Source organism: Balaenoptera borealis (genome assembly GCF_965194805.1).
Source record: "Balaenoptera borealis genome assembly, chromosome: 7".
NCBI lineage: Eukaryota > Metazoa > Chordata > Mammalia > Artiodactyla > Balaenopteridae > Balaenoptera > Balaenoptera borealis.
The window spans coordinates 123,946,398-123,972,525 of NC_138864.1; the positions used below are offsets into that span (position 1 = coordinate 123,946,398).

General features: G+C 41.9%; 1 protein-coding gene across 3 annotated transcripts; it reads left to right on the forward strand.

Annotated features, from left to right (window-relative positions):
- The first annotated feature begins 5,452 nt into the window (after nt 1-5,452).
- LOC309632039 (GTPase IMAP family member 4-like) lies at nt 5,453-22,837 on the forward strand. 3 transcript variants are annotated; one of them, XM_082399099.1, is made up of 4 exons: nt 5,453-6,152; nt 6,963-7,110; nt 19,311-19,364; nt 21,814-22,837. In XM_082399099.1, the coding sequence occupies exons 3-4, from the start codon at nt 19,325-19,327 to the stop codon at nt 22,737-22,739; spliced, it is 966 nt and encodes a 321-aa protein (XP_082255225.1). In that variant the 5' UTR covers nt 5,453-6,152; nt 6,963-7,110; nt 19,311-19,324; the 3' UTR covers nt 22,740-22,837. The 3 variants fall into 3 exon arrangements, with proteins under 3 accessions (XP_082255225.1, XP_082255223.1, XP_082255224.1); XM_082399097.1 differs by having other exon boundaries at nt 5,453-7,110; XM_082399098.1 differs by lacking the exons at nt 5,453-6,152; nt 6,963-7,110 and adding an exon at nt 13,851-16,471.
- Nucleotides 22,838-26,128: the final 3,291 nt, after the last annotated feature.

Sequence of the window (26,128 nt, forward strand, 5' to 3'; positions counted from 1 at the left end):
TTTTGTTGTTGTTGTTGTTGTTTTTCAATTCACTCTAGTGTTTTCTGCCAGCAGAAAAATCTCTCCTGACTGTTGAAATCTCTGGGACAAGTTTACCCCCATGGACTGTGACATTGGCAGTGAGCAGATAAAAGGTTCCGTCCGGCTAAAATAATTGCAAAACTTCAAAGTTAGAGGGATGACTTTATATCATTTATAATGATGGCAGATAACCCAAACTCAAACTGTTGGACTTTTTACAGCTGTCCTTTGCTTTGCCTGTGAATGTGACTGAGAGTATTTACTGCACTGGTGAAATTTAGGGAGGCAGGGATTCGAGATCAAATCTGGAGAAAATAGGATCCCAAATACCTGCTCATGCTAAGGGTCGTCACAAATATCACGAATGGAGTAAAGACAGCATGGAAGAAAAGCCCATTGTGAGAAAACATTCACAATATATGTTGTGACATAACACCGCTAGTCCAAACTGCTATTCCCGATAACACAATTCTTATATTTAGAGGTAGTTCCTTGTGAGTGATTCATCAGTGCACTATTGTCTCTAGAGAGCGAACTATTCATGCACTGTCCTGACACCTTTCATTTAAGAACTGTTTAAATGATATTTTCTCTCAGCAACTTGCAGAAGCATTATGAATTCAATTAACTTGTGTGTATCTAGGCATATGTTAGGGCCTATGGAAGATGCAACTTATATTCCACTTTGGAAGGTAAGTCATGCCCAGAGGAGAAATGAGTAAATCAAATAAAAATCATCGACATTATCTTCTCCCGCATCGAAGGAATTCTTTCCCGCTCGATTATCTTCACAATCCTTACATCCCAGTTTTCTCTGAAGGTGGTTCTGAGTTCTGAGGTCTCTGGAAATTCCAGCATTTATTGTGTGCATTATTCCTATTGTTGAAATATGTGAGAGCCATGACCCATAATTGGGGAATGAAAGTAGGATTCATAGGAGAAGACTTGAGGAAGAATTCAGGGCTTGAAATCTCCTATGAAGGATGTAGAAGATATGTCCATGTGGGTGCCTGGAATGATTAATCATGCTTCTCTTCAGAAACAGGAAAGTTAGGGTCTGCAGATAAGATCATCGGGGTAGACTCAGGAGTGACAGCACTCAATTAGGTCTGTGACAAGCTGAGTAGCAGACGTCAAAGGGCGGGTCCAATGTCAACGTCCTACATTGAAATTCTGGACTGAAGGTTATGTGAGAGGCCTGGGGTGAATGTGGCAGGATATGAACATAAATGTGAATTTCAGCTGAGTCCTCAGTATTGCCAACACCCCCACATTCCAAACTCATACACTAGAAGATCTGGGCAGGACCTGCCAAGGAAGGAGCTAGAAACCAGTTAGGTGAGGTTTAGCTCTTCAACTTATTCGGTAGGTGTTTGAAGTGGTCAAGAGGAAAGGGCTTTTTAAAAGAGGACATTCAGATCATAAGGACAACAAGCTTCAGGACTGGCAAATTCTTGGGCTTCATCTCGAGAGTAATTGGCTCCCTGGTGAAGAGGGGGATCTCTGTGTAACCATGTGGTTTAATAAGGGAGGTTCCACCAGGGCTCCACTTGTGTGCCCTGCCCAATAGGACGACGGTTCCCTCTCACCTCACAGCAAGTAAGGTGGCCCCTTGGGCTTTGATGCTGCCAGAGGACATGAGTGGTGTATGGTGAGCGATTCCTGGGAGGACATGACCTCTGTCCTCTGGAGTTTAGCTTTGGAGCCGGGTGCTCCTGTGGGAAATATAATACGAAAGGACGTTGCTATGCGCCAGGGGGTAAAGACTGAGGAGGCTGATTGGAAGCAACCACAACTTTCACTGACTGTGCGGCAAAAGTATGTGCTCCCCATAAACCAAACGTGGGCCACACAGGAGGGAGCCAGCCAAAGCCAGCTTGAAGGGGACTTGCCCGGAAGTCCACCAGGGATCGCAACTGTGCCCGGAACTGGAGTCAAAGTGACCAGCTGGGGGGGAGACAGTGGCCATCAGCTGGACTTGTAATTGCAGATTTCCAGGGAGACTCTCTGAACAGTCATTAATGGGGCCCCGTGAGGAAAAGAGCCACGAAGTGCGCCTCCATCCCCCAAAGCCAGATTACACCTGACTTGTCTTCAATGGTTTTTCCTCTTCTCCTCCAACCCACGAGGAGTCACAACCAAGGCGAGTGACGGGAGGAGGAGGAGGCGAAGGGCAGGGTGGGGAGAGATGGAAGAAGCCCTGTGCACACTGCTGGTCCTTCGGCGGAAGCAGGCACAAGCCAGGGGAAGGAGAGGCTTTACCCTGCAATGGAATTCCGAGTTTGATGATTGGGTTGGATGTTGTAATTACACAAATGGGACTCATGGAGACTGGAGAGGGTTTGCGCTTAAGGCAGAAGCTATCCAAGATTTCCTTCATGAGGCACTAATGGGCCCAGTTTGATGGGCCAGTAGGAGACAAGAATAAATGTCTTCCTTCTTTGCCCTCCCTTCTTTGTGAAGCCTGTCTTATTTAATCACAGGCTTAGCCATAGATCACCTTCTTTGCTATGGAGGAGATCACTCTAGAGAAGAACGCCAAGATCTTGCCAACCCTCTTCCTGTACGAGTGGCGCTGCGTGCTTCCCGTGAGTGGTGTAGCAGGAGTCCAGGGAAGCGCTCTGCTCGTGCAGATTATGGGAAGAAATTTGACATGACCACATTCCCAGAGGGGTATTTATGTGTACATCCCACAGAGTCAAAAGATTCAAAGGGGTGGAGTAGGGCCTGCAACATCTGAAGGGGGGGAAGCGTCCCTAAGAGCCCTGAGCCTTATTTTCTCACGGTCAATCAGAGCGGAGCCTCGACCAGCTAAAAGTCTGTGCCATGGAGTCTCCCCGTCCTTGTGGCTAAGGAGAGGACAGGCAGTAAAGCTCACTGCTATGAATAGGAGACTGTCACAGCAAGTTAATGGTATGACTGTGGCCAAAGTTCTGACCATTCTTAGAGATCACAACTTGACCTATGGAGAATGGATTTACTTTGTGCCAGATTCTCTATCTGGTGAACAGGGTCAATGACCAAACTTGAAAGCATGCTTCTGTTTGAAAAGAAAAGGAAGCTACAAATCAGAGACTTGTTTTCCACTGTGGCTTTTAAGTTCAAAGATGACTCCAGCAGAAGGGGTTCCAGAGATGTTGAGAAATGAGCCCCAAGGTCAAAGGAGGCATGTTTGAGACACAGCAATCATTTGTAAAGTGCTGCGTATATAATCCACGAACAACCAAAAGTTCATTGGAATGGTAATTTGTTGAATATAGAGGCAAAATTGCATCCTTTCTGGAAGGTATACAGACATAGAAGCCCTTGATAAGTTCACCCAGCAAGTCTTGAATGGTAGCCAACAAAGCCTGTCCTTACTGAACACTGACATTTCTCTAAAGAGAAAAGCTGCCCTCCAAACTAGAATGGCCTTGGACATGATCCCTGCCTGGCAAGGAAGCACCCGTGCCATTGTCCAAACAGAATGCAGTGTGTTCCTACTGCTGAGACTGTTAATGTATCGTCTTTATTAAGTCACATGAGGGCACAAGTGAACACCCTGAGGGATCTGACCCCTCTACCTGGGGACCTAGTAAATCAGTGGCTCGGATCATAGGGTTCTTGGTAGAGAAAGTTGGTCATTGATTTTGGGAATCATTGTCTTAACCTGCGTTTTCTCTTGCATGTGACTGTATTGTTGCTGTGACATCTGCCACCAGTGCAGCCAGGGAGCTACCAAAGGAGCCACCTCCGCGCTAGCGAAAGCCCTTGCTGACCACCAGGGCGCGGTGCGCGAGACGAGAGCCTGTGAGATCGCGAGAGCGGGTCACGGGGCTTGAGAGTTGGACCTAAGAACTGGACCCACGCAGTTGGGGGCTCCCCACCTACTCCGCTGTCCTTGGAATGTGCATTCTGCCTGGTCTCCCCACTCCCAGAAGCCTCCGCAAGGATACAGCCTTGAGTAGAAATTGACACTATCTGGATGCTATACGGGACCGAACCCACTGAAGGCCTCTGGATAAAGGTTGACGATTCTGGCAGACACGGGTGGAAAGCTATTCTCCTCGTGGCCGCTCAGGACAAGCTTTGTAAGTTCCTTGCTTATTAAACCTGCCAGCTGCCCACCCGGAGTGGTCTGCCTCACCGTCGGGTTTCAGATGACACCTGGGAAGATCCCGAGGACGTTGCAAACCAACTTATATTTTTAAACATCAGTCTCATCTATATTTATAAACAAATATAAAAAATGGAATACCCAAGGCAATTGTTCTCAAAGTTCTTTCTTCTTGTTTAAAAGCGTCTCAATTATCTAAAACTCTTCCTAGATTGGGTTGCATTCTCTGAGATTTGCAATCAACAAGTTGCCACGTTGCGGGATAGGACTTTATAGGTATTCCCTTTCCACACTGTTGAAGTTTAACCTGCCTTCTCACTCTTGGTCCTCTTTACCACGCTCCCTGATTTTTTTTTCTTACGTAAGTGAACGTCTCCTATAATTATTCTATAATTCACACACTATTCATTTTTTGTTTCTTTTCTGTCCCTTCAAGGAACACTGAAAGATCCGGAGGGCAAGGATCTTTACCTGCTATTATTTGCTAATATACCCAATTGCCTAAAACAGTGCTTGGCACATAATAGGCTCGCAAGAAACACTGAATGCAAATTCTATTTTATTCGATATTTTGTTCTTGTTTGTTTAGAATTGGATTGCTGTATTTGCCTCTACTTCTGCTTTCAACCTATCTCAAGTTTCATGTTTTAGATTTGGATTTCCTTTGCAATCCACTCCAAACAATACTTATTTTTTATCGGAAATCTTTGGTGTACTTATCATAGTTGTAATTTATGATCTATTTGGATGCATTTGTATTATTTTATTTTTTGCTTTCTACTTGTCCAACCAGTTTCATAGTTTGTTTTTCTTTCTTCCTTGTGCCTTAATTTGGATTATTTGGTTCTTCTTTTCACATTCTATTTTTTTTTCTACTCAGTTGGAAATTATATACACTCTTCCTAATTTTCTTAGTGGCCACAGCACATATTCCTTTTTCAAAATTTTTAAATTTTTTATACCATTTTTAAAGGTTACATGCCATTTACAGTTAATACAAAATATTGGCTATATTCCTCATACAACACATATTCTTAACAAAGTCTAAAGGGAATCTATATTTTAATCTTCCTCTTATACAACAAATTACTATAGAACATTTAAACTCCATTCCCACCTTCCACCCCATCTATGCATTATTGTTGTGTATTTTTATTTTCTTATTTTTTTCTTTTTTAAGCCCTGGAAGTTATTACCATTATCTTCTCTCCCTTTCTTTGTCTTTCCTTCCTTCTTTCTTCCTTTCTATTTTTTCTTTCCTTCTTTCTTTCCTTTGTTCTTTCTTTCCTTCTTTCTTTCTCTCCTTCCTTCCTTCTTCCTTTCTTTTCTTTCTTCCTTTCTTTTCTTTCTTTCTTTTTCTTTCTTTCTTTCCTTCTTTCTTTCCTTCCTTCTTTCTTTCTTTCTTTCTTTCTTTCTTTCTTTCTTTCTTTCTTTCTTTCTTTCTTTCTTTCTTTCTTCTTTCTTTTCAACCTCTGATTTACTATCTGTGATTACTTTCCTCTTGCCTCAAGTACATTCTTTACAAATTCTCTTAGTGAGGTTGTGCTGGTAGCAAAACCTCTCAGTCTTTGTTGTCAATGTGGTTTTGAGAAGCAGACTTTAAATTCTCCAGGGCTGGTGAAATATCCTCAGGGTGACAGCTAGCTGCTGTACTCCACTTGCCCACCTTCACTTAGTTCCGTGTCTGAGAAAGGTTATTTTCTTGCCTGCTCACCTACGCTTTTAAGAAAATGTATGTAATATTTTTCAGTATTTTTAGTTGATTTCAGTGGGAGGATTAATAATCTAGATTTCTGAAAGAGAAGTTTATTTTTATGTTTGGTTAGTCTTTTCCTGGTTTTGTTTCCTGCGTGTATGGCTCCCGTTGGGGTTATTTTTGCTGTTTATCTTTGTCTCTTTCATCTGTCTTTCATATTGCAGTTTTTCGTCAAACAGCAGCTCTCCCTGACTGCCTTTTCGTAGTTTGGAATAAATCATTAGAAAACCTGGAAGTTCCACATCTGAGTGAGGGTGCCGACTGCAGGCTTCACCTGAGGTGACCGCAGGACAGGCTGTTATGTAGAGGGAACCCAAAATGCCAGAATGCAGAGGTTTTTCTCTGGAGATGCTCTAATCTTTAGGGGAGATTCCTTCAATTACCCACTCGGGCAGAGAGACCTTGAAGTGTGAGGTTCCAAATGAGGGGGAAGTGAGGAGATGACTGGATCATGTGTCTCATACTCACTTCTTCCATGAATCCCCTGCTTTCAGCCCTACAGCCACATCCCCTTGGAGCTGAAATTTCTGAAGCCCACCTCCCCGAGGTGCTCCGTCATCATCCGCGGCCACCTCAGCCACAGCCTCTCTGGGGCCATGTTGGCTGTGGATGTCTGCTCCAATGCACCCTTCCGGAAATCTGTTGAAACCTCTTGTCTCTGACACTTATACTCCTAATTGTCTATGGCACCCTGGTTTTTATTACGGTTTGCAGAAAGAGAACGTCTGTGGTCTATAATTGATGTCAGTCCATTTTCCAGAATGGTTGGCATATGGCCGGTTTGCTATCTGGGCACTGAAATCCCTGATCTCCTGTTAAATAGAAGTAAAATGTAATGAGAGAGAATGCGTGATATTTACATATTTATACTTACACAGAATTATCTGTGGCCGTTTACAACTTGGAAATAGAGAAATTCTAATACAAATTTCAAGTTGCTATTACTTCAAAACAGGCAATGATAAAAAATTGACTTGTTAAGTTTTCTATATAAAGTTTAGGCTTTTAAAGCACCACTGTCAGGATTCTAAAAGGCATAGAAAAGCAGAACAACCTGCGTCCACTGATTGCACTCGTTCTTTTCCTCAGCTCAAGACCGAGCTGTGAGGGTCCTTAATCAGGCCTCCTCTCCAGGTCTGAGTCCATTGTGAGGGCATCACGCCACGTAGAGGAGGAGAAGTGGACCTTGCATCCTAACCTTTCTGTCCTGTGAAGCGACCACAGCTATGTGTGACAGGTAAGACCAAAGGTGAAGGTGATGAGGCAGGAAAGGGTTGTGGCTGAGGCAGGGAGGCAGTGCTATGCACAGATGAATTTATAACAGCCTTTCCTGTTATTGTGAGAAGATTCTGAGAAATGGGTGAACCACAGACTTCCCTGGGTTGTGCTGTGATGTGTGTGAAAATCATCCCCTGGTCTCTTTACCATAGAATTTCTAGTAAAGTGGTACAGATATTTTACATGCGTAAGAAGGGAGTGCATGGGTTGAAAAAGGGCGTCAAATTATGAAGCAAAACGAGGAAATGCATAAAAGAGCAGAAACTGTTGAAAATAAAACTGCAAAGCCTTAGAGGTTTTGAGCTTCAGGAGGTGCAAAAATAGGTTCCAACTCTGCATGGGAAGAGAACCAAATTCATAGTGTTAAAGGGCCTGGAGACAAGGTAGTGTGACAACTTGGGGCCAGTTTTACAATCAGTCTACCACAACTGGCTCTCCTACTCGCATCCAATTTTACCTAAATGGCAGGAGTTTTCAGCTTTATTGAATTTTAAGTTGCATAAAATAAAATTCATGCATTTTTTTCAGTAGATTCAATAATCAATTAAACAGTATTTCTAAGCTTAGTATTGACTTATATGTGTGAGCTTATATATGAGCCTGTAATGAGCTTATATATGTATATACATGTTGCAACGAGTATTCATTTAATTAATTTATTTATTTACTTATTTACTTATTTATTTATTTTTACCTTTTGATCCCTTTCACCCATTTCTCCCACTTCCACCCTCAGCCCCCGCCTCTCGCAACCACCATGCTGTTCTCTGTATCTATGAGCCTGGCTTTTGTTTTGTCTAGATTCCACATATAACTGAGTTTGTACAGTATTTGTCTTTCTGTCTGATTAATTTCACTTAGCATAATGCCCTGAGATCTATCCATGTTGTCACAAATGGCATGATTTCCTTCTTTCTTATGGCTGAATACTATTTGTGTGTGTGTGTGTATCTCCTTTATCTTTCCATCCATCAGTGGACACCTAGGTTGTCTCCATATCTTGACTATTGTAAATAATGCTGCAATGAACATGGGGTGCAGATATCTCTACTAGTTAGTATTTTCATTTTCTTTGGATAAATACCCAGATGTGAGATGGCTGGATCATATGAAGTTCTATTTTTAATTTTTTTGAGGAACCTCCGTTCGGTTTTCCACAGTGGCTGCACCAATTTATATTCCTACCGACATGCATGAGGTTCCCTTTTCTCCACATCCTCACAACACTTGTTATTTCTTGGCTTTTTGATGTAGTCATCCTAACAGGTGTGAGTTCATAGCTCATTGTGTTTTCTTTTAATTGAAGTATAGTTAGTGGACACTATTATATAAGTTACAGGTGTACAATATAGTGATTCCCAATATGTAACGGTTATACTCCATTTATAGTTATTATAAAATATTGGCTACAGTCCCTGTTTTGTACAATATATCCTTGTAGCTCATTTTATACCTACTAGTTTGTACCTTTTAGTCCCCTACCTCTATATTGCCCCTCTCCCTTCCCTCTCCCCACTGGTAACCAAGAGTTTGTTCTCTGTATCTGTGAGTCTGCTTCTTTTTTGTTCTATTCACTAGTTTGTTGTATTTTTTAGAGTCCACATATAAGTGATATTACACAGTATTTGTCTTTCTCTCTCTGACTTATTTCACTTGCATAATACCCTCCAAGTCCATCCATGTTCTTGCAAATGGCAAATTTTCTTTCTTTGTATGGCTCAGTACTATTGCATTGTGTATATATATATATATATATATACCACATTTTCTTAATCCATTCATCTGTCGATGGACACTTAGATAGCTTTCATGTCTCTACAATTGTAGATAATGCTGCCATGAACATCGGGGTGCATGTATCTTTTCGAATTAGTGTTTTTGTTTTTGTTTTGTTTTTTCAGATATATACCCAGGAGTGGAATTGTGGGGTCACATGGTACTTCTATTTTTAGTATTGAGGAGCCTCCATATTGTTTTCCACAATGGCTGCACCAAGTTACATTGCCACCAGCAGTGCAGGAGGGGTCCCTTTTCTCCACATCTTCACCAACTTTTGTAATTTGTATTCTTTTTGATGGCAGCCATTCTGACAGATATGAGGTGATATCTCATTGTGGTTTTGATTTGCATTTCCCTGATGATTAACAATGTTGAGCATCTTCTCATGTGCCTGTTGGCTATCTGTTTGTCTGCTTTGGGAAACTGTGTATTCAGGTCTTCTGCCTATTTTTTTTTTTTTTATAAATTTATTTATTTATTTTGGCTGTGTTGGGTCTTCGTTTCTGTGCGAGGGCTTTCTCTAGTTGCGGCAAGTGGGGGCCACTCTTCATTGCGGTGCGCGGGCCTCTCACTGTCGCGGCCTCTCTTGTTGCGGAGCACAGGCTCCAGACGCGCAGGCTCAGTAATTGTGGCTCACGGGCCTAGTTGCTCCGCGGCATGTGGGATCCTCCCAGACCAGGGTTCGAACCCGTGTCCCCTGCATTGGCAGGCAGACTCTCAACCAATGCACCACCAGGGAAGCCCCTGCCTATTTTTAAATCAAGTTGTTTGTTTTTGATGTTGAGTTGTATGAGCTGCTTCTATATTTTGAATATTAACCCCTTATGTGTCATATCATTTGCAAATATTTTCTCCCATTCTCTAGGTTGTGTTTTTGTTTTGTTGATGGTTTCCTTTGCTGTACAAAAGCTTTGAAGTTTAATTAGGTCCCATCTGCTTATTTTTGCTTTTATACTATTTCCTCTGCTTTAGGAGACAGATGCAAAAAAAAATATAGCTGCGATTTCTGTCAAGAGTGTTCTGCTTATGTCTTCCTCTAGGGGTTATATGGTATCCAGTCTTACATTTAGGTCTTTAACCCAGTTTGAGTTTCTTTTTGGATATGGTGTTAGAAAATGTCCTAATGTCACTCTTTTACATGTAGCTGTTTAAGTTTCCTAGCACCACTTATTGAAGAGAATGTCTTTTCCCCATTGTATATTCTTGCCTCCTTTGACCATATGTGCATGGGTTTATTTCTGGGCTCTCTGTTCTGCTTCATTAATCTATGTGTCTGTTTTAGTGCCAGTACCATATTGTTTTCATTACTGTAGCTTTTTAAATAGTATAGTTTGAAGTCAAGGAGTGTAATTCCTCCAGAACTGTCCGTCTTTCTCAAGATTGTTTTGGCTGGACTTCCCTGGTGGCGCAGTGGTTAAGAATCCGCCTGCCAAGGCAGGGGACATGGGGCGTAGACCCCGCTCGCTGCAACTAGAGAAAGCCCGCACACAGCAACAAAGACCCAACGCAGCCAAAAATAAATAAAGAGAAATAAATAAAGGAATTTTTTAAAAAGATTGTTTTCACTTCTCTGGGTGTTTTGTGTTTCCATACAAATTTTAAAATTATTTGTTCTAGTTCTGTAAAAAATGCCGTTGACATTTTGATAGGGATTGCATTGAATCTGTAGATTGCCTTGGGTAGTACGGTCATTTTAACAATCTTAATTCTTCCAATCCAAGAACACAGTATTATCTTTCATTCTGTTTGTGTCATCTTTAATTTCTTTCATCAGTGTCTTATAGTTTTCAGAGTACAGGTATTTTCCCTCCTTAGGTAGATTTATTCCTAGGTATTTCATTCTTTTTGATGCAATGGTAAATGGGATTGTGTTCTCAATTTCTCTCTCTTTTTTTTTTTAAACATCTTTATTGAAGTATAATTGCCTTACAATGGTGTGTTAGCTTCTGCTTTATAACAAAGTGAATCAGTTATACATATACTCAATTTCTCTTTTTGATAGTTCATTGTTAGTGTATAGAAATGCAACAGATTTCTGTGTATTAATTTTGTATCCTGCAATTTTACTGAATTCATTGATGAGCTCTAATAGTTTTCTGGTGGCGTCTTTAAGATTTTCTATGTATGGTATCATGTCATCTTCAAACAGTGACAGTTTTACTTCTTCCTGTCTGATTTGGATTCCTTTTATTTCTTTTTCTTCTCTGATTCCTGTGGCTAGGACTTCCAAAATTATGTTGAATAAAAGTGGTGAAGGTGGGCATCTTTGTCTTGTTCCTGATCGTAGAGGAAGTGCTTTCAGCTTTTCACTGTTGAGTATGATGTTAGCTGTGGGTTTGTCATAGATGGCCTTTATTATGTTGAAGTATGTTCCCTCTATGTCCACTTCCTGGAGAGTTTTTATTATGAATGGATGTTGAATTTTATCGAAAGCTTTTTCTGCATCTATTGAAATGATCATATGATTTGTATTCTTCAGTTTGTTAATGTGGTATATCACACTGATTGATTTGCAGATGTTGAAAAATTCTCGCATCCTTGGATAGATCCCACTTGATCATGGTGTATGATCCTTTTAATGTATTGTTAGATTTGGTTTGCTAATATTTTGTTGAGGATTTTTGCATCTATTTTCATCAGTGATATTGGCCTGTAGTTTTCTGTTTTGTGATATCTTTGTCTGGTTTTGGTATCAGAGTGATGCTGGCCTCATAGAATGAGTTTGGGGGTGTTCCTCCCTCTGCAGTTTTTGAAACAGTTGAGAAGAAGAGCTGATAACTCTTTCATAAACGTTTGGTAGAATTCACTTGTGAAGCTGTCTGGTCCTGGACTTTTGTTTGTTGGGAGTCGTTTAATAACTCATTCAGTTCCATTACTAGTTATTGGTCTGTTCATATTTTCTATTTCTTCCTGGTTCAGTCTTTGGAGATTGTACCTTTCTAGGAATTTTTCCATTTCTTGTCTGTTGTTCATTTTATTGGCATATATTGTTGTTCATAGTCGTCTCTTATAATCCTTCGTAATCTTTTGTATTTCTGCGGTGTCTGTTGTAACTTCTCCTTTTTCATTTCTAATTTTATTGATTGAGTCCCCTCCCTCTTTTTCTTGATGAGTCCTGCTAAAGGTTTATAAATTTTGTTTATCTTCTCAAAGACCAGGTTTTAGTTTCATTGATCTTTGCTACTGTTTTCTTTCTTTCTGTTTCATTTATTTCTGCTCTGATCTTTATGATTTCCTTCCTTCTACTAACTTTGGGTTTTGTTTGTTCTTCTTTCTGTAGTTCCTTTAGGTGTAAGGTTAGATTGTTTATTTGATATTTTTCTTGTTTCTTGAAGTAGGACTGTATTGCTAGAAACTTCCCTCTTAGAACTGTTTTTGCTGAATCCCATAGGTTTTGGATTGTCATGTTTGCATTGTCATTTGTCTCTAGGTATTTTTTCATTTCCTCTTTGTTTTCTTCAGTGATCCCTTGGTTATTTAGTAGCATACTGTTTAGTCTCCATGTGTTTGGAGACTTTTACGTTTCTTTTTTTCCTGTAATTTATTTCTAATTTCATAGTGTTGTGGTCGGAAAAGATGCTTGACACAATTTCAGTTTTCTTAAATTTACTGAGACTTCATATGTGACCCAAGATGTGATCTATCCTGGAGAAGTTTCCATGTGCACTTGCGAAGAAAGTGTAATCTGCTGTTTTCGGATGGAATGTCCTAGAAATGTCAATTAAATCTATCTGGTCTATTTTGTCATTTAAAGCTTGTGTTTCCTTATTAATTTTCTGTTTGGGTGATCTGTCCATTGGTGTAAGTGGGGTGTTAAAGTCCCCCACTATTATTGTGTTACTGTCAATTATCTCTTTTATAGCTGTTAGCATTTGCCTTATGTATTGAGGTGCTCCTATGTTGGGTGCATACATATTTATAATTGTTATATCTTCTTGGATTGATGCCTTGATCATTGTGTAGTGTCCTTCCTTGTCTCTTGTAACATACTTTATTTCAAAGTCTATTTTATCTGATATGAGTATTGCTACTCCAGCTTTCTTTTGATTTCCATTCGCATGGAGTATCTTTCTCCATCCCCTCACTTTCTGTCTGTATGTGTCCCTAGGTCTGAAGTGGGTCTCTTGTAGACAGCATATATAGGGGTCTTGTTTTGTATCCATTTATCCAGTCTGTGTCTTTTGCTTGGAGCATTTAATCCATTCACATTTAAGGTAATTATCAATACGTATGTTCCTATTACCATTTTCTTAATTGTTTTCGGTTTGTTTTTGTAGGTCCTTTTCTTCTCTTGTGTTTCCCACTTAGAGAAGTTCCTTTAGCATTTGCTGTAGAGCTGGTTTGGTGGTGCTGAATTCTCTTAGCTTTTGCTTGTCTGTAAACTTTCTGATTTCTCCTTCAAATCTGAATGAGATCCTCGCTGGGTAGAGTATTCTTGGTTATAGTTTCTTCCCATTCATCACTTTAAATATATGGTGGCACTCCTTTCTGGCTTGCAGAGTTTCTGCTGAGAAATCAGCTGTTAACCTTATGGGAGTTCCCTTGTATGTTATATGTCATTTTTCCCTTGTTGCTTTTAATAATTTTTCTTTGTCTTTAATTTTTGTCAGTTTGGTGACTATGGGTCTCTGCATGTTTCTCCTTGTGTTCATCCTGCCTGGGACTCTCTGTGCTTCCTGGATTTGGCTGGCTATTTCCTTTCCCATGTTAAGGAACTTTTCCATTATAATCTCTTCAAATATGTTCTCGGATCCTTTCTCTGTGTCTTCTCCTTCTGGGGCCCCAGTAATGCGAATGTTGGCACATTTAATATTAGTCCAGAGGTCTCTTAGGCCGTCTTCATTTCTTTTCTTTCTTTTTTCTTTATTTTGTTCTGCAGCAATGATTTCCACCATTTTGTCTTCCAGGTCATGTATCCGTTGTGCCTCATTTATTCTGCTATTGATTCCTTCTAGTGTATTTTTCATTTCAGTTATTGTATTGTTCATCTCTGTTTGTTTGTTCTTTAGTTCTTGTAAGTCTTTGTTAAACATTTCTTGCATCTTCTCAATCCTTGCCTCCATTCTTTTTCTGAGGTCCTTGATCATCTTCACTATCATTATTCTGAATTCTTTTTCTGGAAAGTTGCCAATCTCCACTTCATTTAATTGTTTTTCTGGGGTTTTATCTTGTTCCTTCATCTGGGACATAGTCCTCTGCCTTTTCATTTTATCTGTCTTTCTGTGATATTGTGGTTTTGGTTCCCAGGCTGCAGGATTATAGTTCTTCTTGCTTCTGTTGTCTGGCCTTTGGTGGATGAGGCTATCTAAGAGGCTTGTGCAAGCTTCCTGATGGGAGGGACTCCAACCCCTCACTTTCAGCTGGTGTGTGTCCTTAGATCTGACATGAGTCTCTTGTAGACAGTATATATATGGGTCTTGTTTTTGTATCCATTCAGCCACTCTGTGTCTTTTGATGGGAGCATTGAGTCCATTTACGTTTAATTATTGATATGTATGTTCTGATTGCCATTTGGTTAATTGTTTGTGGGTTGTTTTTGTAGGTGTTTTTATAAATTTCTTTTTCTTTTGTCTCTTCTCTTGTGATTTGATCACTATCTTTAGTGTTATGTTTGGATTCCTTTTTCTTTTTTCTCTTTTCCTTTTTCCTTGTGTGTGTGTGTGTGTGTGTGTGTGTGTTTGTGTGTGTGTGTGTCTGTGTATCTATAATAGATATTTGGTTTGTGGTTGCCATGAGGTGTATATATATATGATTGTTTTAAGTTGCTGATCTCTTAATTTCAAATGCATTTTTAAATCCCTGCTTTTGTACTCTCCTCCTCTCATTACTGTTTTTGATATCATATTTTACATCTAATTGCTTTGTGTGTCCCTTAAGTGCTTATTGTGGATATAAATTATTTTACTGCTCTTCTCTTTTAACCTTCCTACTAGCTTTGTACGTAGATGATTTCTCACCTTTATGTTTGCCTTTACCAATGAGCTTTTTCTGTTTTGTAATTTTCTGGTTTCCAGTGGTGGCTTTTTCTTGTTCGCCTAGAGAAGTTCCTTTGACATTTGTTATAAAGCTGGTTTGGTGGTGCTGAACTCTTTTACCTTTTACTTGTCTGTAAAGCTTTTGATCTCTCCATGAAATCTGAACGAGAGCCTTGCTGAGTAGAGTATTCTTTGTAGGTTTTTCTGGCCCAGTTGGCTGCCAGGCCCTGGCTTGTGCTCTGGCTGCTGGCCTGCTGCTGGGTGGGGCTGGGATTCGGTGCAGCTGGCTGTGGGACCTGTGGTGTTCCAGGGCTGGTGCTGGCCCACTGGTGGGTGGGTCCAGGTTTGGGGTGGCTGCCTGCAGGGTCCAGAGTGTGCAGGGTGGGTGCCAGTTTCCGGGTGAGTGGCATTGAGTGCTCTCATGGCTGGCTGTTTGGCTTGGGAGGCTCTGGGACTGGTGCCAATTGGCTGGTGAGCAGGTAAGCCCCTGGCAGGAATAGGCTAGAGGGAAGTCTCCAAGAATGGAGAAGACTCCATTCTATGGCCGGTGTCCTTGTCATACAACGAACTCCCCAAAACAGCTGCTGCCAGAGTCTATGTCACTAGGGGAGTCCTCCTTGCCTCCTGCCTCTCTGGGAGGCTCTCCAGGATCAGCCAGTGAGTCTGCCCCAGGCTCCTTTCAAATCACTGCTTCTATGCTGGGTCTCAGAGCATGGAGATTTTGCCAGTGCCCTTTAAAAATGGGGTCTCTGTTTCCCAGAGCCTTCTTGCTCTCCCATGTGCAAGCCCCTCTGGCCATACAAGTCAGATATTTTGGTGGCTTGTCTTTCTGGTGCAGGATCCCCCAGGCTGGGGAGCCTGAAGTGGGGCCCAGACCCCTTGCTCCTTGGGGAGAACCTTTGTAATTGCAATTATCTTCCCATTTATGTGTCACCTACTTAGTGGTGTGGGCCTTGACTATACCCCTTCCTATCTGTCTTGTGGTTCCTTCTTTATAGCTATAGTTGTGGGGAATCTTTTCTAGTAGTTTTCAGGTCATAATTGCTTTCTAAATAGCTGTAATTTTGGTGTGCCCATAGGAAGAGGTGAGCCCAGGGTTTTCCTACTCCACCATCTTGGCCACACTCTGAGCGGCAACTCCCTGGTTTTGACCCAGTAGTTTTTTCTCAAACTTCATGGCATGACCCACATTTCGTCCCTCCCAATAGAGTCTTTGCGTGGTCTGATATGGTAGCAACTATGCAGATGTGACTATTTAACTTTAAATTAATCAAAATGGAATAAAATTAAAAATTCAGTTCTTCAATCACACTCATCACATTTCATGAGCTCAGTAGCCCATGTGGCTCAGGGCTACCATACTGAACCACACAAAACAATCTCATCATTGCAGAAAGTTCTGGCACTGCTAGGTGATAAGGTGGGCAGGTCTCTTCCATAAGCATGTTTGGACAGCTCCTCCCCTCACTTCCTCTCTCCTCTTCCTTCTTGATAGCTTAGTGTCGCCTCCTGGTTTAGCATTGCTTTCAAAGTTAGAGAAAGGAGCAGGACCCAGATTTTTTTTAGGTAAGGGAATAAGGGTGTTTGTGGGAGTGGGAAGAGAGGGAGGGAAATGTGTGATTTGGTGGAGGGGGGACTTCTCTTCTGGATCTATATCTTAAAACTCCCTGCAAACTTGCTCTCAGAATATATTTCTCATTGGTTCCTGTTTCCTGTCTTTGCTGATTTTAGGCAGTATTCTGTTTTGAAGGTTCAGCCCGACAAATTGATAACTCTTTCAGCAGTCACTGCTCAGAGGATACTTGTAGGAATAAATGATTGTTTTCCCCATTGATAGAATTTATAAGTGAAGTTGAAGCTTTCAGGGTTTGTGTTGGCTGAACAGAATTAGAATTAGAATTAGAAGACAGAATTAGCTGTGTGGGGAGCTGGTGGTGAAAAGAGCACTAGGAGATGTAAGAGGCGCAGGTCAGCAGCCCCGTGTCACAAAGCCAGCACGCAATCAAGATCAGAGACTCTGTTACCAAGTTAACGATCTGCTCAGAGCTGACCCTTTGAACCTGCCTCCTCAGGAACAGTCCCGTTGTGGGCTTCACCCAGAGATGGGGAAGGGGAACTTTTAGGAGATAGAAGGAGGGAGATGCCAACCCATGTTACTGTCTACAGTTCAGGAGAAGCTGGGGATCAATGGATGCTTCTTCCTTAGGCAGTAGGAGGAGAACTCAGCCATCCAGTGTCAGTATGGAGAGAAGTTCAGTCCTCTGGTTTTACATCAGAATTAGGAGAAAGAGAACAGCATTAAAGAATGCTGAAGAGAAAGTCCACAGACTGAATGGAAACACCATTCTTAAGAATGGTGTTTAAGAAACACCCCAAACCTTTTATTTTCCTACTTCTGGTATCTTACTCCTTCTCCTAAAATCAATCACCAAAATCATCTTTGTGACCAATGCTGATTTTTAAAAATTCTGTGATTTCTCCTCCCACTTTACAAGAAGCTGCTTTCTACTCCTTATTCCTAATCCACTTTCAAAAGAAGTGCCTGTCTTTCTAACAGTGTTTGAAATTTGTATTTGTTGGCTTCCTATCAGATAGCCTTTCTTTAACAACTAGCATTTCAGCCTGTCCTACTTAAAATCTGATCTGCTAAGAGTTCTTCAAATGGCTTTCTCCATTGCCCAACGTTAGTAGGTAGCAATGAAAGAAAACCTTTAAAACGTATTACCGTGTTTCAAGGATGCTAGGTGTTGTTAATAAGGAAAGGATAGGGGACTTCCCTGGTGGCACAGTGGTTAAGAATCTTCCTGCCAATGCAGGGGACACAGGTTCAATCCCTGGTCCGGGAAGATCCCACAGGCCACAGTGCAACTAAGCCCGTGTGCCACCACTACAAAGCCTGAGCTCTAGAGCCCATGAGCCACAACTACTGAGCCCACGTGCCACAACTACTGAAGCACATGTGCCTAGAGCCTGTGCTCTGCAACAAGCGAAGCCCCTGCAATGAGAAGCCCGCACACTGCAGTGAAGAGTAGCTCCCACTCGCCGCAACTAGAGAAAGCCCGCGCACAGCAATGAAGACCCAATGCAGCCAAAAAATAAATTAATTAATTTAAAAAAAGATAAGGAAATGATCATCTTTTTCACAAGACAGATTGGGCTGGACATAGAGCTCAATCAGAGAGGAGGCAAGAATCAGGGAGATTTTTAAAAATCAATTCATTTATTTAATAAATATTTATTGAGATCCATGCTTTGTCCAATATTGTGCTTGTCCCTAGGGAATAACGGGGCACACAAGACACAGACGGTTCACCATCACAAAGCTTACAGTCTACGAGGAGACAGTAAAAAAATCAGACGAACAACTTCCTATTGTGATACTTGTTGGTTGGTGATGGGGGTGGAGAAGCCCTCTCTGGAGAAATAACAGAATACTGAAGCCTCAGGGCTGAGAAGAAATGAGTTGGGCATTGGAAGGGTGTGGGAGTGCTCCAGGGAGGGGGAAATATTCCCCAAGGGTCTAGGAGCTGGAGGGAGCTTAGAGGATTCAGGGGACATTGAGGAGGCCAGTATGGTTCAAGCCTTTTGAAAGAGAGAGAGAGAGTAATTGAGCATGCAGGGCCTTTTGGACCATTCCAAGGGTTTTCAACTATTTGAACAATAAAAAGCAAAAGGAATCCATTAAAGAATTTAAACAAGGGAAAAAAAAATCAAATTTCAGTTTTAAAAAGGCATCTGATTATTGAGTGGAGAAGGGATTGAAGAGGCAATATCAGTTGGGAGCCTATTACATTGCAATCAAATGACAGTGGGTTGGATTAACATGGAGATGGGGAGAAACGGAGAATTTTGCATTTTTTGGAAGTAAAATCAATAGGATTTGGTGCCAGACTGATGAGCAAGTGAGGAAAGAAGCGTTGTGGAGGACCCCAAGATTCTGCGTGAGCCATTTGGTGGTGCCCTTTACTGAAATGGGGACCAGGCTGGGGCTGGAGGTCAAGGGTTCCATTTTGTCTGAGTTCTGTGTGAGATGCCCATAAAATTGCCAACTGGAGAAGTTGAATGGGATTTAAAAGTTTGGAACTCTGAGAAGGGTCTAGGCTGCAGGCTACATATAAATGGCATTCAAAGCAATCATTCACTGAATAGAGTGGGGAAGGGCACCCAGAACCAGTGCCAAGGAAGACCCTGAAGCACTTACATTTGTGTAAAGAAAAATGAACAATCTGAAAATGAGACTGAAAACAGAGAATGGAGAAGTATTGGGAAATAGAGGAAGAGAAACTGAGTAGCAAGCAAGTTTATGAAAAAAAAAGAAACTGTTGGTTACATGAGGATAACATTTCCAGTTTCCAGTTACTCTCCACTTCCCTGAAATGACATAGTTATTTTTCTTTATTTCCAGGAATTCAAAGTACAATGGCGGCCCATTACCCCAGCAACTCCAGGACCAGCCACGGTGAGAGGCTGCCAGGCTTGGGGGAGGAGGGCCGGGGCTCTCCTGTCCTGTCAGTCAGTCCCCATCTGCACAAGAGCAAAACATTTTCAACCACATTTCTTGTTTTCCCTTCATTTACTCTGCTCTCTCATTTCTCTCGACCCTCTACGGCTTCTCCTTGTGATGTAGCTTAACAGCTAAGAGGAAGAGAGTTAGAATCTCCTGATTGATATGGGCTTGATGAGGTTTCTTGTGTGCTACTTCCTACAGCGTGGACACACCAGAACAGCGGGTTGTAGCCTCCCTGGTTGTTTCTCTGCCCCTCTCTTCAGCCCAAGAGAGGATTGGGAAGGAGGAACATGGGCATAATTAATTTCTCATTCAGGTCCCTAATTTCCCTGTTGCTGGTGGCCTCACTATAACCAACAAATTCAACAGACTGATCACTCCGTTCCTCACATAACCCTCCCTCTACTCCCTTATCCATAGAAATTGATTATATCGTTTGAGCTTTTGCTGGTTTAGCAAACCACCACACAATTTAGGAGCCTAAAACAACAACCGTTTAGTTGGCTCTTGGTTTTGTGGGTTAGTTGGGCAGTCTTTGGGTCTGGATCAACTTGGCTAATCTCAGCCAGACTCACTCATGCATGTATGGTAGGCTGGTGGTTCAGGATGCAACTGGATGATCTCGGCTAGCCTCATAGACATGTCTGGCAGTCAGCAAGCTCTTGGGCAGACCAGGGGGACAGGGATAACCGGCCCTTGTGTCTCTCATCCAGTAGGCTAGTCCAGGGCAGTTGTAAGGTTCTGAAAAGCAGAAAGAGAAGGCAAACTACAATAAGTCAGCACTTCTGGAGTCTCTGCTTGATCATGTTTTCACGACCTTACTGTCCAAAGCAAGTCACATGGCCCAGTCAGATTCAAGGGTTGGAGAAGCGGACTCAGCATCTTGATGAGAGTAGCTGCAAATCCACATTCCCAAGAGGCATGAGTACAGAGAGGGAATAATTCATGGCTGTGTTTGCCATCTATCATAGATTGCCATCCATTTGCTGTCAACATTGGCCAATTTTTGCAGTGTTGGCACTGGCCTTTGGTGCCTTTTTTTCTCGCCAGCCATGATTTTCCTACTCCCTGTCTCTAAGGTCAACCAATGCCCTCAGAATATCCTATAGTTGGCATCTTCCATTGTGATGCTAACTAAATAATAGTCTGAACTCCCATCCACATTTTTCCTTAGGTAATCTTAGCCATCCTGTATCCAGTGTTCTCGGCTTTGGGAAATTTACTTCTTTCACCCCAGGATTCTGGTTATCAAATGTGAGAAACTCTGCCTTAGGGACCCAGGGATGAGCAAAAGCTTCACCATAAAGTGTGTGGGAGATGGGGATGAACTACAGATTTTGTGGAAGCCAGAGTGGGAGGTTCTGCAATTTCCCTCTTCTGTTTGATTGATATTTTTAAAAGATTATTCCACTTTACAGAATAGACTGAAAGGGCCAAAGCGGAAGTAGAGAGACCAGTTAGGAGACTACTGAAGCATGGATGGGGATATAACTTGGGCTAGTATGATGATCTTCAAAATAGAGAGAAGCGAACAGATTTGGAGCCAAGAGAACCAGCTGATGGGTTGGATATGGAAAGAAGGGGAGAGAGAGGAGTCAAGGGTGACGCCTAGATTTTTAGCCTGAGAAACTAAAACATCAACCGTTTAGTTGGCTCTTGGCTTTGGGGATGATAGCCCTGAAAACTAATTGGGGTTTGTAACAGTGTCTATGAGGTTGTAAGTGGGATAATGTATGCATTGTCTCAAAGCAGAAATAGGTAGTTATAACACAGGATTCCTCATGCAGGAATCAGTCTTACATTCAAGGGCCGGCTGGCAGGGTCTGTCTTCTCGGGAAAACAGCCTCTCAAACGTGATTGCCAGTTGTCTTCCCACCGGTCCCGGGTCTATGCCTAACAAATCGGGCAGACTTTGACCTTATAGGCACATTAAAGAGATATGCAGAGACTTGCTGAATACAAACACAGGAAGAGCTATTAGATGATTTGGTTTGTAACTTAAGGTTTCAGTTACTGTGCTCTGCTGCTCTGATATTAACTTTGAACTTTCCTGGGAAGTAAAATATGCAACGTCAATTTTGTGTTACTTCCTGTGTTATCTTATGAGGACCAGCTACCAGTAGCAGCTCAGAGTTCTCTTCTTAAGCATTTTGTTTCCTCCTCTGTGGGCTACTTACCTACGCAAGGTCACAGTAGGAAGCACAAGGGGATGCTGAAAATTACCTGGGTGGTCCTCAAATACTGCAAGAGGAGCACGAGCCCAGAGGGCTCTCTATAGACATCCCTTGAGTGCAGAGGACCCTAGCAGGCAACAGAGAAAGGCACCAGTGGGCAGGGGACTTGCAGGGGAGACAGTTGAAGTTCCTTCTAACGCTACGACTTTTATTTCCTGTTGTGCCAGGGCTTGGAAACCAAGAGCCCAGAGATTCACAACTGAGACTCGTCTTAGTGGGTAAGACTGGGGCAGGAAAAAGTGCAACAGGAAACAGCATCCTCGGAAAGAAAATGTTTCCTTCTGGCTTTTCCGCAGTATCCATCACCAGGTCCTGTAAGAAAGGAAACAGCACCTGGAAGGGGAGGGAAGTTGTCGTGGTGGATACACCTGGCATCTTTGACACAGAGGTACAGGATGCTGACACTTGCAAGGAGATTGCTCGCTGCATGGCCCTGACCTCGCCAGGGCCTCATGCTCTGCTCCTCGTCATCCCGCTGGGCCGTTACACGCCGGAAGACCGCAGAGCCACGGAAAAGATCCTGAAAATGTTTGGAGAGAGAGCTAGGAGACACATGATCCTCTTATTCACCCGGAAAGATGACTTGGAAGGCATCGATTTCCGTGACTACTTAAAAGAAGCTCCAAAAGGCATTCAAGAGCTGATGGGCATGTTCGGAGATCGCTACTGTGTGTTCAACAACAAGGCGGCAGGAGCTGCGCAGGAGGACCAGAGGGAGCAGCTGCTGGTCCTGGTCCAGCGCGTGGTCGCAGAGTGCAAAGGCAGATGCTTCACGAACAACATGTACCAAAAGGCTGAGGAGGAGATTCAGAAACAAATCCGAGTGATGCAAGAAAATTACAGAGCAGAGCTAGAGAGACAGAAAGCGCAGATAAGACAGGAGTATGAAGAGAAAATCAGAATGCTGGAGGATGAACTAGAACAGCGAAAGCAAGTGATGCACATGAGGAGGGAATTGGCAGAAAGGGAGGCTCTCTGTGCTACAAGGCAGCAAAATGCCAGAGACGAAGTTGAGAATCAGAGCGAAATAGTTGAATTCATCTTAGGCTTGTTGAAGATTGTTTCCTTTGTTTTCTCTCTGTTTGAGGATTAGACATTAAGATTAAACTTCAGGAAAATGTGTCTATACTTCCCGCATATGTTCAGTTGGCCCTGCCCCATATAAGTCAGAGCATTCTCATCTTTCTGTCTCTCAGACTCTTCAGGACTCAGGAGAGTAAAGTTCACTGTTGGCAATTGGTATATGTTTGATTGATTTAACAGGGGAGGGACAAGTTCTCAATCTGTGAAACTCCAAAGCACAATGTATTGATGCTCCCTAACTGGTGAATTCTTTCTCAGAGACACAGAGAGAAGGAATGCAGGAGACCAAAGAAGATGACCCCAAGCTTTCTCTGTTTATCCCTAGTAAATGTTTCTCCTCTAGATTCTTTCTAGATTGGTAGGTAATCTCCCCCTGTGGCTTCCTCTCACTTATTTTACCCTCAGGACCACAGTGATCATCTTAACCTTATAGTTTATGAGAAAGATCAATTCTTTGCATTAGTTAAGCTTATAGATGGAGATGTTTATAGAATTCTTTGTAGATGATTGGAAATTTGTTTACTTACAATTTTACGGAAGGACTCAAATTGTTCCTTATCTTCTGCCCACTGACGAACAAAGAGTTGTCTGGAAGATAGATCTTTCAGAACTCAACTATGTGAAATGCGAGAAAGAGTGAAAGATAGAGATTCAACAGATAAGAGAACAATGTTTGGTATATTCAGATGTATCTGTAGAAACTCTTTGACCAACACCAACCAATTTGCTGAATAACAAGTTCTCTCCTTTTCTTGTGAAACTAACTGCTATCCCACCCAATTGAATTGTTTGCTTATTGTTACTGTAATAAAACTGTTCTGTTCTCTCATATTTGTACAAAATGGAATCTGTTTTTTTTTGTTTTTGCTTTTGTTTTTTGGAAAATACTACCACTACATCTTCTAAGAGCACAGGGATGAATTATAGTCTTTTGTAAAAGTTCAAGATGATTTTGGAGGTAGTCTTGGTCTACCCTCTAGACTTCTCCCCTTCTCCTTTTCCCTGGAAGGTTTGAGCCACATTCTCAACACCTCTGACAGTCAAAGACTACATTGCCCTTGGATTCATTCATTATGTGTTGATAGAAATTACACGTGACCTACGTTTCTGAGACCTTTGTGGCTTTCCGGCTGCAACAATTCTTTTTAATACATGGATAAAAATAGCTAAGTCCCTATCCCTTTTATACTATTCTACTGAGTACTCTTCACCTAATAATTTCTAGCCTTCCCCAAAGCACTTTTCCATGTTCTACCAACGTGTTCTGGTGGTCATATGTGACCTACGCCAACTCTCCTTGTTCTGTCACCTTAAAATCATCTTCTCCATGCCCTAACCCATTTTGCTCAAACTAGGGCATATGTCTCTCCATGATTTCCCCCAAACACAAAGGAGTTTAGACTGTACATTTAATAAAAGTTAACAAAGGCTCAAGGATATGAGAAGCCCCGTGCAAAGAAGCACATGACTCCTTTAGAGGTAGTCACTCTGAGTAGAGAGATTTGGTTTCACTCTGCAGAAGGTGGGCGATCTCTGTCTCTACCGTTTTCATCATTGGCGATATGAATTTAACGTGCTATTGTATTACAATCTTCTATTAACAAATATTTAACCAAAGAACCATATACACCTCCCAAGAAAAAGTAAATACAGAATTAATACAAAGAAAATTCTAACGCCAGTGGTTATTTTCTGTGTAAATGCATTCAATTATTCTTACCCTTGCCTCCGGGTTAATGCTGTAGATGAGACAAAGAAAATGGTTTTGCTCTTGAGTAGCAGTTAGGAAATGAGAAGCCCATGTGACATATCCTGAGAGCAGTTTTGCCTCTTTGCCTCCCAGGGCAGAAGGCAGACAGATTAATGATACTATGCATTGTGATTAATACAATAGAAGAATGAAGCATGTTCTCTTCTCTCACAACTTTTGGGAGTTCATACCTATTCATCTATTTATTATCATTCATTGGTTGTTTGTACTTGGTGGCAGGTTTTATAGGAGACACTGAGAATCTAGAGATAAGTAAAACCAAGTCCCTTTTGAGACTGGCTTCATTCACTTAGCATAATGATTTTGAGAATCATTCAAGTTGTGTGTACCAAGAGCTTGTTCTCCTTTATTGCTGACAAGTATTCCATCTTATGGATGTACCACAGTGTATCACTTCTCCTTGACTTATTCTTAGGCCCCTAATTGATTGCTCTTGTCAAATTGCATTTGCTAAAACCTCCATCATAATGTTGATTGGTAGTGGGTGGGTATGCTTGCTTTCTTCCTGGATATGCCTTCAGTGTTTCCCAATTAGGTAAGTGAGATAGCTGCTGAACTACAGTAGTACGTGTATTTGTGTGTGTGCGTGTGCGCGCATGTGTGTGTGTAATCATGTTAAGCAAGTATCCTCCAATCACTCTTTTCTTGAGGGTTTTTACCATGAATAGCTGTTGAATTTCATTGAAGGCTTTTAAAAAATCATCCATGGGGGCTTCCCTGGTGGCGCGGTGGTTGGGAGTCTGCCTGCCAATGCAGGGGACACGGGTTCGAGCCCTGGTCTGGGAGGATCCCACATGCCGCGGAGCAACTGGGCAGGTGAGCCACAACTACTGAGCCTGCGCGTCTGGAGCCTGTGCTCCGCAACAAGAGAGGCCGCGACAGTGAGAGGCCCGCGCACCGTGATGAACAGTGGCCCCCGCTCGCCACAACTAGAGAAAGCCCTCGCACAGAAACGAAGACCCAACACAGCCAAAAATAAATAAATAAATAAATAAATAAATAAAAAGAAAAAATACAGCGATTTGCTTATGACTTTAAAAAAAAAAAAAATCATCCATGAGAATTTTCATGGTGAATGATATGAATAGATTTCCCAATATTGAACCAATTTTTCATTTCTGTTTTCTATCCTTCTTGGCCATGATGTATCACATTCTTAATGTGGTGTTGGCACCTATTTGCTAATATTTTATTTAGTATTTTTGTGTTGAAGTCACAAGAGATATTGCTCTACAGTTTTATCTTTTTGTACCATCATTATCAGACTTAAGTATCAATGTTATATTTGTTTTCAAAAACCAATTAAGAGGGCTTCCCTGGTGGCGCAGTGGCTGAGAATCTGCCTGCCAGTGCAGGGGACACGGGTTCGAGCCCTGGTCTGGGAAGATCCCACATGCCGCGGAGCAACTAAGCCCGTGAGCCACAATTACTGAGCCTGCGCATCTGGAGCCTGTGCTCCGCAACAAGAGAGGTCGCGATAATGAGAGGCCCGCGCACCGTGATGAAGAGTGGCCCCTACTTGCCCCAACTAGAGAAAGCCCTCGCACAGAAACGAAGACCCAACACAGCCATAAATAATAAATAAACTTAAAAAAAAAAAAAGTATAAGTATTAAAAAAAATAAAAAA